Source organism: Coenobita brevimanus, chromosome 99 (assembly GCF_032717465.1).
Source record: "Coenobita brevimanus isolate Jiangsu-jjx chromosome 99, ASM3271746v2, whole genome shotgun sequence".
NCBI lineage: Eukaryota > Metazoa > Arthropoda > Malacostraca > Decapoda > Coenobitidae > Coenobita > Coenobita brevimanus.
This window is the reverse complement of record NC_137052.1, coordinates 14,679,104-14,699,905: the sequence shown is the minus strand read 5'-3', so window position 1 is coordinate 14,699,905 and position 20,802 is coordinate 14,679,104. Positions and strand designations below refer to the sequence as shown.

The 20,802-nt window shown below is 40.1% G+C and overlaps 1 protein-coding gene across 1 annotated transcript in view; it reads right to left on the bottom strand.

Annotated features, from left to right (window-relative positions):
- LOC145414439 (sialin-like) overlaps positions 1-20,802 on the bottom strand; it is a 584,044-nt gene that overhangs the window by 48,137 nt on the left and 515,105 nt on the right. Inside the window, exon 11 of the mRNA XM_080283992.1 lies at positions 6,173-6,258. Coding sequence (XP_080140118.1) covers positions 6,173-6,258 — 86 coding nt within the window. The remainder of the gene's footprint in view (positions 1-6,172; positions 6,259-20,802) is intronic.

The window sequence follows — 20,802 nt, the reverse complement described above, 5'->3', positions numbered from 1 at the left end:
GCGTTATGATCTGTCCCCCTGTCCGCCCCCTACGGCGCATGCGCGGGAGTTGCCAGAGGCCGCCACAAATATGCCATTTGTCCTCTGATCTCTGTAGGGGTAACATGATCGGAGCCTCTCGCCCTTTGTTTACAAACGGCAAATGGTCATTCCGGCGTCTCATATCATTCGTCTCAAAGCTTTCTCGGGTAGTTTCTGCCCTTAAATTAAATTAGATTAGGCGGAAAGCAGTAAAAATTCGAATTTCTAAGGTATGAATGAGTTAGGTTGGATAAACATAGTTATAATTAATCATCTGGGGACGAGTTATCTAATCTGTTAGGCGTGAGGATTGCCTTAGCTTTGAATCTTTACAGGAATGAGTCAAGCTCGTACTGTCCCGTGTATTAAACCATTTTTATCATACATATCCTTGAAATTATAAATAGTTTTGGCACACACTACCTCATTCGGTTGTGCATTCCACTGATCAATTGTCCTATTAGGGAAACTGAATTTCCTTACATCTTTGTCACCTCTCTTTTTATGCTGTATTTTGCAATGTCCTCTTGCTGATGCTTCACACATATGATATATATTCATTTATGTCTATTTTCTGTTCCCCTGATATGCATTTATATAGCATAATCATGTCTCCTCCTCTCCTACAGCGTTGGTAAATTCAATCTTTCCAGTCTTTCTCAGTAACTTAAATCCCTTAAGCTTGGTACCCATCTTGTAGTGGCCCGTTGTACTTTTTCAATCTTATCTGTTTTTTGAGATGAGGATTCCAGACTACTGTGATGCATACACCAGAGTTGGTCTGATGAATATCTTCCTCAGCATATCTTCATTTATATATGTGAATGCTATTCTCATATTAGCAAGCAATGTATACATGTTTCGTACCTTCTCACTGATGTGATCATCAGGAGATAGTCTGTTACTGATAATTACTCCTAGGTCCTTCTCCTTTTCTGATATGTGTAGGGTTGATCTTCCTATCTTATAATACCAATCTGGTCTTTTCTCACTTTTACCAAATTTTATTACATGACACTTGTCCACATTAAATTCCATTTGCCATTTATTGCTCCATTCACGAAGCTTGTTCAATTCCTCTTGCAGCTCTTTGCAAGAATCTATGTTAGTAATTTTCTTTTGAATTTTTGCATCGTCGGCAAACATACTTAGATAGCTTCCTCTCTGCGTTATATATTCACTTTAATACCCACCCAACTCCTTTTAAATGCCATAGAGTCAATAAGTGGCTTGGTGCTGGCTTTTCCTTTTCCTTTTTTTTTTTCCAATTATCCAATCCAATCCCTTTAGTTTGAGAAATCTTACATCTCGAGTAGGGTATGCTTAGTGAAGTTTCCTGTTCACACTGTTACAGCACTGCTACTGATTCAATGGATAATGATAAAGTAAAAACCCTTATCAGTTACGTTACTGAGATCACTTCAGATACTAGTTGTTATGGGAAATAAAAAAAAAATCCTAAGTTAGGTTATTCAGCACATTGGGTAGGCTACATTACTGCACATCACTGATTGGCATATTTTATCACCAATCGTTTATTTAAATCTGCACACATGTGCAGTAACATAAACCCTGTCGTGTCCAGTAGCACAGGATATATTTATATACTGTGCTATCAATGGAAATGCATTGAATACAGTAATTAAAAAAAAAAAAAAGCAAAAGTTAGCACCAAACCAATGAAAATATGGCACTGAGGTGGAAGGGGGTTGGGTGGTTATTAAAGTGAAAATATAAGGCTGAGAGATAAGACACATGAAGTACAAAAGGAGGTGAATAATAAGCGCCAGTACCAAGCTAAAACAATGACTACATGGCACTATAATGGAAGAGGGTTTGGTGGGTATTAAAGTGAAAATGTAAGGCAGAGAGGTAAGACAGATAAAGTACAGGAGCAGAGTGGGAAGAGGGGAAGGATGGAGATTAAAGTGCCCCTTTTGCCACAAGCAGGGATACTGAGGAAGTATTCTGTCCCCCCTCCCCAGAGGGGTACTATCAATGGAAACTAAGCCAGCTCTCAGTCACGGTTATCTCACGAATCCTTTCCCCTCGGGGAGGGGGGGATAGAATACTTCCTCAGTATCCCTGCTTGTCGTAAAAGCCGACTAAAAATCCTTCCCCTTTTCCCCCTCTGCTTCTTGTACTTTATCTGTTCCACCTCTGCCATATATTTTCAATACCCAGCCAAGTTAGTGCCATATAACTTAGTCATTGAATGGAATGGATTATTAAAAAAAAAAAAAAAAGAAAGAAAGAAAGGAAAGCGAGCACCAAGCCACTCAATGACTATATGGCACTACAATAGGAGTTGGGTGGGTATTAAAGTGAATTTATAAGGCAGAGAGGTGGGACAGATGAAGTACAAGAAGCAGAGGGGGAAAAGAGGAAGGATGAAGATTAAAGTGTCCCTTTTAGACGGTTTTTACGACAAGCAGGGATACTGAGGAGGTATTCTATCCCCCCCCCCTCCCCAGGGGGAAACTTAGTCACTGAGTGGCTTGGTGCTGGCTTTCCTTTTTTTTTTTTTTTTTTAATTATTCCATTCCATTTCATTCCATTCCATTCATAAGTCCTTTACTCATCCCTCTTACCCACCTGTGAGGTCTACAAATACCTGTACACTAGTCAAATTTAACACAATGAGAACTACTCAGCTACAGACCAGTACTCGTATCACTGACCAGTGTTGTAAGATACTAGAAAAGCTGATAAGGGAAGTTTGGGTAAAACATCTAGAACATGGTATGATAAAAGAGAGGCAGTTCGGGTTTAGGAAGGGAAAATCATGTGTTACTAATCTTCTAAGCAATTATGACAAAGTTAGAGAAACATTACAGAAAAGAGAAGGATGGGTGGACAGTATCTATTTAGATTTTAAGAAAGCATTTGACAGAGTACCGCACCAAAGACTTTTATGGAAACTGTACCATCAAGGAGGTATCCAAGGCAATCTCCACTGTTGGATGCAGGATTTTCTCAGAAAAAGGGAAATGAGAACAATATTAAGGGGAAATTACTCATCATGGAGGGAAGTGACCAGCGGAGTTCCACAGGGCTCAGTTATGTTTTTAGTATATTATGTTTTTAGTATATATAAATGACATAGATAGTAATATTGGAAATGGAAGCTATCTAATATGTTTGCAGATGATGCAAAAATTCAAAGGAAAATTACTAAAATAGATTCTTGCAAAGAGCTGCAAGAGGAATTGAACAAGCTTCATGAATGGAGCAATAAATGGCAAATGGAATTTAATGTGGACAAGTGTCATGTAATAAAATTTGGTAAAAGTGAGAAAAGACCAGATTGGTATTATAAGATAGGAAGATCAACCCTACACATATCAGAAAAGGAGAAGGACCTAGGAGTAATTATCAGTAACAGACTATCTCCTGATGATCACATCAGTGAGAAGGTACGAAACATGTATACATTGCTTGCTAATATGAGAATAGCATTCACATATATAAATGAAGATATGCTGAGGAAGATATTCATCAGACCAACTCTGGAGTATGCATCACAGTAGTCTGGAATCCTCATCTAAAAAAACAGATAAGATTGAAAAAGTACAACGGGCCACTACAAGATGGGTACCAAGCTTAAGGGATTTAAGTTACTGAGAAAGACTGGAAAGATTGAATTTACCAACGCTGCAGGAGAGGAGGAGACATGATTATGCTATATAAATGCATATCAGGGGAACAGAAAATAGACATAAATGAATATATATCATATGTGTGAAGCATCAGCAAGAGGACATTGCAAAATACAGCATAAAAAGAGAGGTGATAAAGATGTAAGGAAATTCAGTTTCCCTAATAGGACAATTGATCAGTGGAATGCACAACCGAATGAGGTAGTGTGTGCCAAAACTATTTATAATTTCAAGGATATGTATGATAAAAACGGTTTAATACACGGGACAATACGAGCTTGACTCATTCCTGTAAAGATTCAAAGCTAAGGCAATCCTCACGCCTAACAGATTAGATAACTCGTCCCCATATGATTAATTATAACTATGTTTATCCAACTTAACTCATTCATACATTAGAAATTCGTATTTTTACTGCTTTCCGCCTAACCTAATTTAATTTAAGGGCGAAAACTACCCGAGAAAGCTTTGAGACGAATGATATGAGACGCCGGGATGACCATTTGCCGTTTGTAAACAAAGGGCGAGAGGCTCCGATCATGTTACCCCTACAGAGATCAGAGGACAAATGGCATATTTGTGGCGGCCTCTGGCAACTCCCACGCATGCGCCGTAGGGGGCGGACAGGGGGACAGATCATAACGCTACACCGGCCCGACCGAGAAGCCCATTTCAAAAGGTCCCTGTTTCATGAGTACATCCTGAGTCCCAGGACGTGTCGAGCTCGCTGAAGAAGCTGAAACTCCACCTTTTTCCTACGGAAGGCTGCAACGGCATTTACAGTTATGCTAGGTCCTCACTGGTAAGTGCATGGGAGGTGCAGAGTGACTTTCAGCGATAGGTTACATGGAGTCTGGACGGTTAATTTTTTTTTTTTCTTTTTTAGAGGGGAGGGGGGAACAAAGCTTTCAAATCATGAAACTCGGCTGGAATCTCATATTTATCCGAACTGTTCGAGGTTAGGTTAGGTTAAGTATTTCGATCGATTCCGTTGATTTTGGCGCGCATAAATGCTAAAGCAAGGATTCTGAATGTAAATGAATAACAAAAACGATGGAAACATGAAAAACGGTCAGAAGAACAAATTTCCATCAACCAACTAAAAGACTGAAATAAAGTGCAAAGAATCTCACTGTCTTAATTCAGTGCTACTTTTGGAACTCACAAAGTTATTAGCTAAATGGGTTCTTGTATGCTAGGAAATTATTTATTAATTTAAAAGGCAACTATATAACCAAACGGTTGCCTGGTAGTCTGGTGAGTTAAGGCGCTCTTGAACAAGATGTGGCCCAAGAGAGTTTACATTTGAAGGATGGATGGGATTTCCTGCTCACAAACGACTACAGAGGCGAGCGACTATACTCCGTTTTTTTTTTTTTTATTGGGGCGAAGATGCACTTGACAGGTTGATGATGATTGGCTGAATGCAACATGTCCAAAAAATATTTACTAACCCAAATTTCCCCCTCAGATATTTGTTGTCAGTTAATAATGCTAGATTACGAAGTAATGTTGCATTCAGCCTATAATCACCAATCTTTCAAGTGCATCTTCGCCTTGATAAAAAAAAAAAACTGAGTATAGTCACTTAACCTTGAATGTCTGGAATGAGAAACCAACCTCTGGGTCCTACGATCTTAAATGGGAAGGGAAAAGTATGATGATTGGTTAATAAATAGATGTTATATAGCTAAACTATGACATTACCGTGTACTGCATTGTTATATTTTCGATATCTCAATGTTTACCATTATTATTTAGTTTACTGATGTCATTTTGACGACCTCAACGTGCAGCGCCCTGAGCCAGACGTAACACCAGCCACTCCAACCCCACCAGGCTCCCATCTAGTTCTCACCTTGACCCGCTCTTGTTGCACGGCACATATTATTAACCAGAAACAATAAGAGCTATGAAATTGTTTCATATTATTACTATAGTGAGTTAATATGTTACACTCAAATTATTGTAATTGTTGCATACGTAGCACACCATAAAAGATTTCCTCAGTGAAAGAGGGAGCACTCAGAATTACCTCTTCATATGCTGGGAAAGTACGAATGAGGAAGGGACGTTTATTTAAAGTGATGCATGTGACAGTCATAGCAAATAGAATACAAGAGGCTGTAAAACTTTCGGCTAAACATGTGCAGTTTAGAAAGGGTGACATAAAGAAAAAGAATAATGTGTAGAAAGACTGACTGCAAGAAGCATCTTCACTGACCAAACATCTGGGACTGACGAAAACAAACATAAGGGTTTTGAGAGCCTGATCTATGCAAACATGTGGGTTTGTGAGATACTAATCTAAACGTCTGATGTATTTACAGATACTAACATAAACATATAAACTTAAGAAAGACTGATCTTAGTACAATGTGGACGTTAGAGACACTGACCAGTACAAACATCGGGCTTTAGATAACTGGTCTGAACAGACACGCATGCTTTGGAAAGACTGGCCGGTACATATATGGGTTAAAGAGACTGACCTGGTTCTGTGTAAGAGCCCCGACAACGAGAGGAACAATGAAGGATACCACGTTTGCAAACCCGTTGGCCAAACCGCTAAGTGTACCTGGTGGTGAGGATAAAAAAAAAATAATAATTAGGAAGTATTAGTTAGCAACGGTCTTAGGGAATCCTCAAACGGAACTACTTGAAATTTTACAGCTATAGCTTAAGGACAGTCAGGAATTATCTGCTGAGTTTAAATGTACGATGGTAACAAATTAGAATTCTTAAACAGCATCAGATTGAAAATAAAAGGCTTATAACTTAATGTCAATCAACCATTATTGTTGATAAAACCCTATGCCTTAGAACACAAGGAACAATTAGACGTCATGTAGTTCAGTTTTCTTTCTCTTAATGGACATCAGCGAAAACAAGGAAAGCAATGTACTCGTAAGTTAGTAGGCTAATTAATTCGAATGACTCATCAACAAGTACAAATGGAGACAACTGTTGCTCAATGACAAGAAGTTATTACACTGCATATAGCCCGTTTTCCAGTAAGAGAAATTTCAATTAAACTTAGTATAAGCCAATTAAACTTAGTATAAGTAATTAAAATACCATGAAGGAGGAAACCTTGAATCATCATCATCATCATCATCATCATCATCATCCGGACCTCCTTTCCCACCCTGAAAATTTGCCAAAACTCGGTGCTCTTTGGAGAACACCTAACATTTGTCCTAGTTCAATAGGTTCAGTGCCTAAACGACTTGCAAGGGTAGTAGAAAGCAGAGGTTCACATGCAAATTTTTGAGTTCAAATATTCTAGACCAGTATTTTGAGTTCAGCAGGCTTAACAGGATTGCTCAAACAGAATAAGTTTATCAATAAACACTCTTGCAGTGTAAAGATTTGCAAATTTATATTTAGGTCCTCTTTACGGCTGAGTTTAAGTGGAAAAAGTAAACTATGATATACATTTTTAAATGAAAATTTATGTAATTCCAGTCTATAGGGACTAGGATGAAAATTATGATAATTATAACTGAGACAAACAAGTCTACTGCTACCTCGTAGAAGACTGTTTTTTTTTTTTTTTTTTATTAACATAATCTTTTCATCATTGTGACATCTTCATGGTTGTTATATCTTGACCACAGCATTTGCAGATGAACGAAACTACTGCATCCATCAAATATTTTCCTCGAGAGGCCTTCAAAACTGGGCAGTTTATGCAAGAAAACCTAGGATTTATACTTTAGGAGCCCTATTGAATGCTGCTTGGGGTAATGTATATTCAGCCTCGGAAAGCATTAGTTACAGCGTTAACTTCTAATATATCATTACCGCGTTCATTTTGCATAATTCTGAGCATGAAAAAATCATATATTTTATCCACTGACTTGAAGTGATTAAGGTAACGAATTTTTATTTCACATTCACTCATTTTTCATTGAATGACCTGCAATACACAGTAGCTGAAAATATTTAAAACTCTGTTATCACTTCTTGAAACTATTACATAGGTGATTCAACTAGAGTGAGAGAAACTGAAGATGGTGAGGAATGGTTGGAATACTTCGTCGTCATCCCTTGTGGGATGGTACTTACAGTGTTGGAAGCCTGAGAGCTGAATAGATGAATGCACTGTGTATTTCACTGGATACTCCGAAGATACTGTATTTTCGTCCGGTTCTATATTCTTTTCTTTATTTCTAAATATATTTTTCCAACCCAGATTTGCTTGTGCTATGAATACCAAAAACAAACTGCCAGTATTTACAGGGGCATCATTTTGCTATCATTATTCCATTATCTGTATCCAAATTCTGTGATAATTGTACACATTTTCTTTAATTTATCAGTCTATAATCAAACACCTTAATTCTGGAAGGGATAGCCATCAACAAATTGCCTCCACGTCGCCCTTTCCTTTATCTTCAGGCTGCCATTCCTACATCACGCACCACTCTTACTATCTCTCCAACAAGTCCCTCCACCTCAATTTCGGTCCGTCTCTCATTATCTTTTCCCTCCTCATTAACAAGTACACTTCCAATCAATCATTTTTTTCAAATCGATACAAATGGCCAAACCAATTGTACCCCAACCGAGACTTTCCAGCACATCTGAATTAACACCATGTCACTCCTGAACTCGTTTATTTGTCTGTCACTTTGACGCTCATATCAGTTACTCCAGTCACACCATTCTCTCCTGCGTCCTTCCGGCTGGATCCAAACTTCATTTCTGTAATTCAGTGAGGGTATTACATAATGATTTCGTTGCTTCTCTGCTGGCCTTCTTTCTTCTCGTAGCCTTCAGTGAAACTCCAACACCCCCTTCCCTACGTTACCTTTTCATTTTCTACTCTATTTTTGCTTATCACACTACACAGAAACGTGAAAATGCTCGCTTCCTTTATTTTCCGACTATTCAACCTCACTGCATACTTGGTAACTTAATTATTCTCAAAGCTAATTACTTTACACCTTGCACTTTGCTATATTCAGTTTCAGATTTCCTTCATGCACACACATAGTTTTTTCGTGTAGCCCTTCAAGTCTAGGATGGTTGTTCATTAGACGTATGTTATTGTTTGGTGTTAATGATTCCATCAGACTCGTCGATTCGAGGTTTCAAATTTCATGTTAATGTTATCTATTTAGTATTAATTCTAGATTCTCTGGAAGTAGACATGACTTGCGTTATGTTGGGTTCATTTATTAATTTGGCATTTTGTGATCTAGGATCAGGGATGAATCACCATATACCCAAGTGATACGCATGTTGCCTAGATGAGTTGATTTGGAGAGGTGAGAGGCAAGGGGTTGGCGGAAGGTCTTGGTAGGAAACCGCAGCACCTTGGAAACTTGTTGTGTGGGTTCTGTACCTTGTGGCTGTTGATGACAGATTTCACTGACCTTGTTGTGCAGCCACTGTCTCGACTAACTGCTGTATACATATCTCGAACTGTACATATTTAAATACAACCTGTAGCCTACATATATAAGTGAAGAAAGACAAATCACTGCTCGAAGGTTTCTATCTATCTATCTATTGCCAGACGCCTCAATCCCGTTTGGGGTGGCCATAAACAAATCGCCTCCAAGTCGCCATGTCCCCCGCCATTTCACTCCCCTGCTCCCAACTCACACCCCCCTCTCTCATATACCTCTCCACCCCATCTCTCCATCTCATCCTCGGCCTCCCCCTCCCTCTTTCCCCCTCCACCTCACTCACATACACTCTCTTCGTCAGTCTTTGACCCTCCATCCTCTCCACATGGCCAAACCACCTCAGTGTGTTCCTCATAACGCTTCCTATCACATCCACATCCACACCACAACGCTCCTTTATATCCTCATTCGTCAGCCTGTCTCTCCATGTGACTCCACAGGCTCCTCTTAAATAACTAATTTCCACGGCTCTCACTCTTGACTTGTGTCCTTCTAACAACGTCCAAGCTTCACTTCCGTACGTTAGAGTTGGTATCACAATACCGTCATGTAGTAACTTTTTCACTTCCATGCTCACTTCCCTGTTTCTTATCACTGCTTTCAAAGAACCAGCAACCTTTCTTCCCTGCTGTACCCTTTCAAGCACTTCACCCTCCAAACCTCCATCCTTACTCATCACACTACCCAAGTACTTAAACGTACTCACATTTTCCAATTCCTCACCATCCAACCTCGCTGTACATTCACTGACTTCACCTCTCTCAAAGACCATCACTTTACTCTTCCCTACATTCACCTTTAGATTCCGTTCCTTACACACTCTCTCAAAGTCATCCACCAAGCCTTGCAGCTCCCCTTCGTCTTCACTCAACAACACGGTATCATCTGCAAACAACAGTACAGGGAGTTTCCAAACACTATCCTCTCTCGCCAGGGCCACTCCAACATCCACTACCCTACCTTGTACCTCTTATATTACCCCATCCATGTACAGATTGAACAACCATGGAGACATGACACATCCCTGTTTCAACCCAACTTTCAAAGAGAAAAATTCACTTAGTTCACCATCCACACGCACTGCAGCCTTCGCACCATCGTTCATACTCTTCACAGCATTCAACAACTTCCCATCTATTCCATATATTCTTAACACTTTCCACAATCCTAGTCTATCCACCCTGTCATATGCTTTCTCCAAATCCATGAAAGCCGCATACAACTTCTTTCCCTTCTCTAGAAACTTTTCCACTAAAGATCTAAGAATGAATATCTGATCTACACAACCTCTTCCCTTCCTAAAGCCTCCCTGTTCTTCTCCAACTAATTTCTCTGTTCTTTCTCTAACTCTGTCTATAAGTATCCTACCATACACTTTTCCTATTATACTAAGAATGTTTCCTTCATCTTAAAACTCTAGTATCCCGGGAAAATATGACAAAAATGGTGCCCAAACTGGGGATCAAATGCTATAACTTATGTGAAGGACCTCGCTGGTTTGTGATTTATTGTGGTTATTTCCTTAATTTGCTTTCTTTCTTCACTTGGCAAATATGAGTGAATACGAATTAATGAATGGCTATGTTAAACTGGGACAAAACTTGGTTAGGAGGAGGGGAACTATGTAATTCTGAGAAGGAATTATTTCAAGCTGAAAGACACAGAAGAGAGGGGGAAAGAGAGAAAGGCAAAACGAGAAGGTGAAAAGGTGAAATGAGAAGATGAAAAGGTGAAACGAGATTATAAAAAGGTGAAAGCAGAATTCCGAGAAAAAGAACTACAAGCTCAGTTAGCGCGTAAAGAAAAGGAATTAGAAACTGTGCCGGCGAAGCACACCTAATGTCTGACTTGGCTCGTATCTCTGATTGGGGTAAAACTAATATTATTGTTTATAATGTGTCAAAAACTCAGTTCTTACACCTATCAACCCCAAAAAATCTTCCACAGGGGTGCCCGCTAATGCTCAATAATATCCAGCTCAATTCTACATCACCTTTAAACATACTTGAGGTTTCTTTCTCTCGGGATTTATCTTGGAGAGATCATATTACATCTTTTGCAAAAACTGCCTCCAGGAAATTAGGTTTGCTAAACCTACTTCATATCTTCTTTACCCGTGCACAGTTGTTGACTTCATACACGGGTTTTATTCGCCTCTGAGCAGAGTACAACTCTCATCTGTAGAGAGGCTCCCCACACACGGCTTTTCTCAACATGGCGGAGTCAAAGGCTTTTTGTCCAATTAACTCTCCTTCTCTTACTGGCTCCCTTCAACTTCTGTCTCTTTGTGTCACTGTTGCATCTTTATTTCTTTTCTATCGCTACTTCAATGGTCACTGCTCCTCTGAACTGTCTGCTTGCATCCCACCACCACTACGACGGGCGCGTATCACAGGTCTAGCAACAATCTCTCATCCCTTTTCTGCCCAAATCTCTAATGCAAGAGTTAACCGTTACTACCTGTCCTTCATGTATGCAACAGGTCATCTCTGGAACTGTCTCTGTCTGTACTTTCTACTTCCCATGATCCCCAGTCTTTCAGACGCAGGTGTCCAGACGTCTCGAAATGAACGGATCTTGAATTTAACTCTCTGTTGTATTGTTTTTGTTTTTTCTTGGAGGGAACGGTTTGCGGACTCCTGGCCTTTGCTTCCTTCTTCTTTGCACTTAAAAAAATATTAAGCAACAAGGAACAGTTACTTCTGCAGATGTTCTGTGCTTTCGAGATATAACTTCTTATATTTGATGACAGTGCCGATGACACAGATGCCTACTCTTATACAGAAAAATTTGAAGGACATGTTCAAACACAAAAATGGGAAAAAGATATCTGAGCACCTTACTTGAGTTCATTATCAGCAGGAAAGACACTACAAGCATACGTATGTTTCTTCACTAACTGTACTGAAGATTATGACAAAGTGAAAAAGGCGCTTTTACAAAGATACATGCCAACGGAGGAAGGATATTGCCAATAATTTCGTGAAACCTACCCTGAAAAATGTGAAACAGCGAACCAGGTTTATACTAGAATAACCAGATATTTTGAAAGGTGGATTGAAATGTCTGGGATCAGAAGGACATATGAAAATTTACAGGATATAATGCTCAGAAAACAATTCCTAAGAAAATCTTACTAAGATCTGAGAGTATTTCTGAAGGAACGTACACCTAAATCACTGAAGGAAATGGTTTGACAAAACAATAACTTTCTGCACATGGTGCGCCAGTGTGGAGGCAGATGAAGCAATTTAAGGTCAAACAAGAAGGAGCTTCAAGCACATCGGAAAACCCATATCCACGCAAGCAATCAAAGCCTCTCTCGAAACCAGAAAGACGTTGCTTATGTTCACGCACCGGTCATATTGATAAAGACTGCAAAGTGTACAGCTGGGTCCCAAGGATGCCACAGAAGTCTCACGATCCGGAGGGGATAGACGATAAAGCTGGAGCATGTGTAGAGCACTAGTCATCCTGTCACTTCACCTTCGGGTGAGAAACTCCCTCTCATAATTATTGGTTTAAGCTCTACTGGGGAAGACCTGAATGTTGTCCAAGGATTCATAGAGGACCAAGAAGTGGAAGTGCTTAGAGACACAGTGTGCGCTGGTGTCGTAGTAAAGTAATTCTTGGAACCTGAACAGCTAACTGGCAGCAGTAGGACATGTGTATTCACTGACTCTACTGCTTGTATCTGCCCTGTCGCGCGGATTCAGACACCATAATGCACTGATAAGGTCGAAGCAACTTGTACACTGATGCCATTTGTGATCATATTGTCCACAGTATACCAGGTGTTATTTTTCATGACAGTTTAACAGGACTTTACAGTCTCTGTGAAGCAGTGAATTCATCAACTTTTGAAAGGCTACAAGATTGACTGATTGATTGATTGACTGACTGACTTAAACACAACTGGCGGCACAACTGCCAGGGTCATATGCCCCCGGACACAAACTGTAACTAAACAGAACATGGGCTATAACAAAACACTAAAGAGGAAGGAAATCATACAAGAAATACAACTGTGAAACTCAAATAAAGAGAAGTGAAAAACACTATATCATGCAAAGCAGCCCGGCCTCCTCCACAAACAACAGGGTTCCCCCTCGCACAGACGAAAGACAGTACCACAGACCAATACACATAAACCGCGCACCGAGAATCTTCAGTGACGTTACCGGAAACTGGCTAGCGACCATCTTGGTATGCCGGACTGCAAGTAAACAAACGTCTAGGGGGAGGCGGTTGCTCAATCGGTAGAGAGGTGTCCTGCGGTCCTACCGGACCCAGGTTCAAATCCCCGATTGGGCAGGGAACAGTTTAAGGATCTGATTTTCATACAAAGCAGACTTTACTAGAAGACCCTCCGGCATGTCATAAAAATACCCCCTCTAATACCAATACACCAGTCCTGTATGAGACAGTCCTAGCATGTATTCAATACGGACGGTGGGCGTTAGCGCCGAAGAGATGACATGTAGATGTGTATAGTGTGTAGGAGGACTACTGGGCCTCGGGAGCTGGCTGTGAAACCTATGCCCAGAGTCGAGCACATAAAAAAAAAAAAAGTATACACAACGGTCATTATTTTAGTTGTTATTGTGGTTACTTTTTCCAATTTCCTCGCTGTTTATAAATAGGCCTATTCAGGCAGCTGAAAGTCTGCGAATGAAATTACGAAGAGAAAATGCATAATATCAAATTTTTACGTGTTGAAAATCAGAATATAAGCAAATTACTTGAGCGTGTGACTGTGCCTTTTTTCAAACGAAATGGTCGATCAATAATGTTCTGCCATCATCATTCTTTCGCTGCTCTTTATCAATTCTACATCATCAGTTCACAAAAAAGCATAGGGAAGAGGTTCAACAAGAAAAAAAAAAAATCAATATTTACTTTGCTGAAACTGAGGTATATGAAAACTAACTTCGATGCGGGACAGCTGTGCGTCAGTCGTGCGCGTTCCGAAGGCATTATTGCTCAGACGACACAGCAGAATAATTCATCCTCAGTTTTAGGTACGTATCCTAATGAATCTTGATGACAGAAATTTGCCCTTGAAATATTTTGTTATTCTTCATCATGTAGATGGTGGAAGAGTATAATTTATGACTTATTTAACCCACAAAGAGAACAGAAAGAGCAGAGAAGACGATTAGGCTGCAAAAATGTTTTGTTCTGACACCACCTTTCCTCATTTAGAAAACACGTACAGTAATATGATTATGTGGAAAATCTGACTGTATAGTGACTTACTGATCATATATCTTGTCCCCTTGAACTGGTTCAAAAGTGATTCTACCGCCAATGAAACATGCAAAAATATGTTTTAATTTCTTTTTTTCTTCAGAACCGAGATCACTGTGCGGCTATACACTGCACCAACTATTCTGGAGCGAAAGGGGAAAAAGGAAAGGTGTCCTTCCATCGGTAAGATATTTGCTATGAACATTATGCTACAGATTCTGCGTATAGCATACAGAATTCTTGGCTATACGTATGCAGTGCAGTAACTTGGAGACTGGTCAAACAGTGACAAATTTGGGGACTATAACAGGCTACTTGGTGCACCATGAAGAGAGATAACATGACAGTCAAGTTGCTTCTAATAAAAACTTGCGCCAAATATATCTGACAGCATCTGTGTCTTTTTACATAGTGTACAGCACATTCTTTCATGCTCTACGGGTTTCCAAAGGATCCGGGTATGCGAAAGGCATGGGAAATTGCACTCCGGAGAAATTACTTCATGGCAATAGACTCAACAGTTATATGTGAAGACCACTTTCAAGAGTCATGCTTTGACCGGACTAGCCAAACCATTCGTTTACGAGCAGGAAGTATTCCAACCATTTTTGACTTCCCTGAACACCTGCAGAAGGTAAGATGAAGTGCTTTTTTTTTTTTTTAAGGAAAATAAATTTGTGCATGCGTTGTCGATGAGAAACTGGTGTACTTTTACGGTTTATGAAATAAATTACCATTACCTATATGAAGTCCATGAAATTACGAGCCCACACACACAGAAACACCATGATTACAAATACGATAGCTTTAAGAACTCCATGACTATCATTGTGATACTAAAGATAGCCTAACACAGTAAATCTGTCATGAAACTACTCTGGCTTATCAAGACATATGATATCACTATTATGGTAACCGAGCAAGTAGAACGATTACCAATATGGTATCCTACAGTTACCAACTGGTATGATGGTCCGAAAATTTCATGATCATTTTTTTAAGTCGTAAGAAGACATGATCGTTACGCTTGCCTACATACATGTAAGCCTTTTTATGACAACCTACCACCGTTTCTGTAAAGGAAAATCTTATTCATTACTAAATATTAGCTTACTGCCTTAATAACTCTCTGTCTGTCTGTCTGTCTCTCTCTCTCTCTCTCTCTCTCTCTCTCTCTCTCTCATTATTAATATTATTGTATTAGTAATATATTATTATTATTATTATTATTATTATTATTATTATATTAGTAATATTATTATATTATCTATTTTCAGAAATTCAAGCCTCGCAAACCTCCAGCCATGAGAATATCTCCCTCAACTGCAGGTTGCACTGAGAAAACTGCTGACACTTGCACTACTGATGACCCCACAATTTCTGTTGCTCAGCTGCATGTGGCTACCGATCACGCATATCATATTTCCAGCCCACGAAGTTTGAAACGAAAATACGATTTAACAGTTGATGCACTTTCATCAACAAAAAAGAAAATAATGACTGTGCAGCAGAGAAGCAGACGGCAGTACAAGAAAGTGACTTCATTAAAAGATGTAGTTAAGAACCTTCAGAGTCAAAACTTGATCTCCCATTCCTGTGAAGATCTAGAGTCATCATTATCGGGTGTACCCCTCGAACTCATGAAGAGACTTGTTAAAACAAAAGAACGTGTGAGTTGTGAAGCATGTCACCCAGTTTTGAAGGCATTTGCTCTTACTTTACAATTTTATTCTTCTAAAGCCTATAATTACCTCAGAGAAACTTTTGGACTGAGTCTTCCTCACCTGAGCACTTTAAGGAAGTGGTATGGGGGGATGGATGGTTCACCAGGATTTACAAAAGAGGCCTTCGTATCTTTACAACATAAAATACAAGCTGCAAAGTTAGAGGGTAAAGAGCTTCTCTGTGCTTTAATGATTGATGAGATGGCAATAAAGAAACATGTTGAATGGGATGGCGAAAGGAAGTTTGGTTAAGTGGATACTGGCACTGGCATCACAAATGAGTCAGCTTTTCCAGCTACTGAAGCTCTGATCTTTATGGTTTCCTGTGTCAATGAATCATGGAAAGTCTCCGTTGAATACTTCTTCATCCATGGATTGCCTGGTGAACGAGCAAATCTCATCTGTGAATGCTTACACATGCTGACAGATATCGGGGTCAAGCTCATTCCCCTAGCTTGTGATGGACCGTCATATCATATGACAATGTTAAACGCTCTTGGAGCTTGTATGGATCTAGAGAATTTAAATCCCAGCTTTCCAAATCCCTCGTTTCCAGAGGAAAGAGTCCATGTTCTAGATGTCTGCCACGAGCTGAAGCTTTTGCGCAACACTTTTGCCTCTTGTGGTCTCCTGAGAGATGGATCTGGCAATATTATAAGGTGGAAATATATTGAAGAACTGCATGAGTTGCAAAAGGCTCAGGGTCTCCATGTTGCTAATAAGCTCAAGAATGTTCATTTATTATGGCAAGCACAAAAAATGAAAGTGACTCTTGCTGCACAGACATTGAGTTCGAGCGTTGCTAATGCTTTAGTGTTCTGTCGTGATTCATTGCATCTCCCGAATTTCAGTCACTGTCAGGGAACAGTTGACTTCTCGTTGCTGGCTGATAAGCTTTTTGAAATCTTGAATTCACGTAGCAAGTTTGCAAGAGGTATGAAGGCAACCCTAAAACCTGAAACAGAAGCTGCTGCTATGTCATTCTTAGAACAGGCATGCAGGTACCTTGCATCAATGCAGGACATAGCAGGCCAACCCATTTGCCAGACTCCCAAAAGGACGGGATTTATAGGGTTTGTGGCTGCGATCAAGAGTGTGAAGGCACTGTACCAGCATTATGTAATCGACACAAAACCACTCCAGTACCTTCTGACTTATAAATTATCACAAGACCATCTAGAACTTTTCTTCTGTGCCATCCGAGCTTCTGGTGGTTTTTGTAACAACCCTACAGCACGACAATTTGCCTCAACATATAAGCATCTCCTCAAGAGGCATGAAATAAGCACCATGAATGGAAATGCATCTCCACAAGATCTTACAGAAATGCTAAATTCGGCAACAACGAGCAGTATAATGAAGAAAGCTGTAGAAGATAGAACAGAGGACATTATGATTGCAAGAAAATGATTTAATTCCTCATGCCATGTTGAGAATGAGCATGACTAAGCCAATATTCCAAGTTTTGACAATTTTTCCTTGTATAAAGAAGCTGTAGTTGGATACATTGCTGGTTATGTTGTGAAGATGGTAAGGAAGGAAATTTTATGTCTAAAATGTCTTTCGCCATTGCTATCAAAAGAACTAAATGAGAAAAACCAGACTTCTGCATTTTTGTTGCTGAAAGACATGGGTGGTCTAACCAAACCGTCTGACAGTGTTGTGAATGTCTGTAAAACTACTGAAAAAGTCTTTCAACGAATGCTACATAGACATGACGAGAAACTGTATCGTGTTTCAAGATTTTCCTCTGTTGTTGCCTATGTCGTACTGAAAGAAATTGGCAGCAGTGTTTTTGGTACACTTGATGATCATAAGTTGGACAGTGAACATGATAATAATCACACGTTTTCCCTCGTAAAGGAATTAGTGTTTGCTTATTGTAAAATTCGTTTGCATGACCTTGCCAAACAACAGAATGCCAGAATAACAGGCCCTATTGTACGAAAAAAAAAAAAAAAAACTTACAAAGTTGATTCTGTTTAAGAACCAATAGTTTCATAGCTTTTCTGTTTGAGAACTAGTAGCTGCATTGCTTTTTCTTGTTAAAGATTTCTTTCAATATCACTGAAGTTAAACCTCTCAATTGCTGATAGCCAGAGAGACAGCTTCAAACAGCTACAGGCATCTTGCTTGGCATCACAAATCAGACTTTCCACTCCCCACTTGAAGTCCCGCCGACGTAGTAAAAGCACAGAGAGGTGGTCTACGGTTCCAAGGGACCCGGGTTCGAATCCTGAGTGGGGCAGGGGACAGTTTATAGGATCTGAATGCTGTTAAGTATGGACAGTGGGTGTTAGCGTCGAAGTGGTGGCATGTGGAGGTGTAAGGAGGAGAGGTGTTGAACCTCAGAACAGGCAGTGCAGCCCAAAGTCGGACGCAAATATGCAAATATAACAAAATCCGGTTATGAAAACTCTGATACGCTCTAAAAGTTAATCTTTCACTTAAGGTTAAGCTATGTAATTATTGTTTTTTCTTTTTTCTATCATGGTTCTCTTCCGTATGCTTTTACTCCACTGATGATCGATAAATATAAAAGGAAATCGAAAGACTAATGACAATAAAATGATCATATATTGATGAATATGTATGCAATAATTGTTGGTGCTCACTCGGTTATTGTGTTTATATTCATATTTACAACACATATTGATATTTCGCATTTCATTGTTCATTAATATTATCGTGATGCTTATAGCTTCCTGATGATGTATAAACAGTAAGTGAAACTGAAAAAATAATGACTACAGAGAATTATTTTATGAGGGCCACGTACATCCCATAGGTAGTGAAAGCGCCAGGTATCGGCACACCGAGATGGCCTCGGCAGCACACCCGCTGACTTCACAAGGCTGCATACACTTACGCCAGCGGCTCACGGTCTATGTGTATAGGTCTGTGGACAATACAGGCGATCTTCCGCCCGGTGGTCAGAAAGATATTGGCGGCATAGATGCCCAAGACTGGAGCACTCAACCAGCAAATGTCGGACAGTTAAGGAGTCAAGAGTCCCCACTGGCAGGAGGAGGGCCCCCTTCCATCAAGTAGGAATGAAAGAAACAGGCATGGCCAATGCAGAGGTGGCATAAGGCAGTCTCCCACCGGCGAGACAAGCTCCAGTATCTGAAGGGGCCCACTTTTGGTACAGATTGTATGCAGCTTGTTGGCCTCCACAGCATCATAGTGTTCATGCAAACAGTGTCAAACCAGACTGTCAAAATGTGGACGAATATCATATGCAGCGAGAAGCTGAGATGGCAGGGACCCAAAGACGGGAGCAGGTCAAGCTGCCGCTGCCTTAACCAGCATATCAGCCTGCTCATTCCTCAAGACTCCCACATGGGCCGGGACCCTACAAAATCCCACCCATCGGCCACGACGGCCGATAGGTAAAGCCACTCCAAAACAGATAAAACTAGAAGTGGTGCTAAGGCACAGCCAACCCATCCCCGGCAGTCATTTTCGTGCTGACGTGGAAACACAACAGGGTATCTAGTCAAAGATGTCACATCAAATTTGGAGTAAACTGGGTAATAATTGACAAATTTATGCCTATGAAATTTTAGGCCCAGCCCACCTGATATTGACCCCCCTACTGTTAATGGAGGGATGACACCACTGATGTGACGAGGCATGTTATAGGATGCAGATTTGAAAGATGGACCTTTAGGTTTTGGTTTCATGTCGATATGAAGAATTTTAAAGGAGTTATGGCTAAAAAACGATTTTTTGAAACTTTTTTTTTTTTCATTTTTGGGGGCCTAAAGCCTGGGCCTTGGCTCAATTTGGCCCCAAATTTAATCAGGTTATCAAAAAGTCATAACACATCGTCCCTGTAATTTTAGTCAAAATCGCACCAGTAGTTTTCGCTTGAAGTTGTTGATAGACAGACAGACAAACATACAAACTGAACGAAATCAATACCCGTCCTCGAGTCCCTCCTGAGAGAGGAAGGGTAATCAATGGATGAGAGGAAATAAAAGATTCCAACACTGAAAGAGCACTACTGGAGTCACTAAAAACAAAAAAGGGGGATTGGGGGAGAGCAAAAATTATGTGAAGAGCAAGTAAAATCGCAGACAGTTCCACCATAAAAAACCGAGGCAGTACTATACCCTATTTGATTGACCTGTGCAGCTGAGACGTATGGGGCGAGTAGGGTGTGTTTGAATAGCGGCTGCTGATTCCGTCGAAGATTTAAATCTACACCTCTTCTTATTTTAACATATATATATTTGTATTTTCAAATTGCCTTCAATACAAGGAGCCAGATTAAATATAGAATAATTTCCGAAGCTAAAGACGTCAAAATTGGCTTTAAAAGTTTACTGGTATCGAAGAAAATTAAATTTGATTGGAAAGTTTTATAAAATGATGAGTGATGGATGAACAAATTATCCACCCACGGCGTACTTCCACGTCCGCATGTTGCACTGCATCCGCCCACGGTGTACACCTACGTCCGCATGTTGCACTATAATGTCCCACGGTGCACACCTACGTCCGCACGTTGCACTATAATACATGAATGCATTTACTTTAATGACATCATCGGCGGCCAATCGGCAGCCGCGAAACAAACACACCCTACTTGCCCCATACATCTCAGCTGCACAGGTCAATCAAATAGACTATATGAAGGCTTCCGCCCCGACAGAAGGAAGGGAAGACGACACCAAAGCTATCGCTGGAGGAAGGGAATTCAATCGCCATTTACCATGGGTG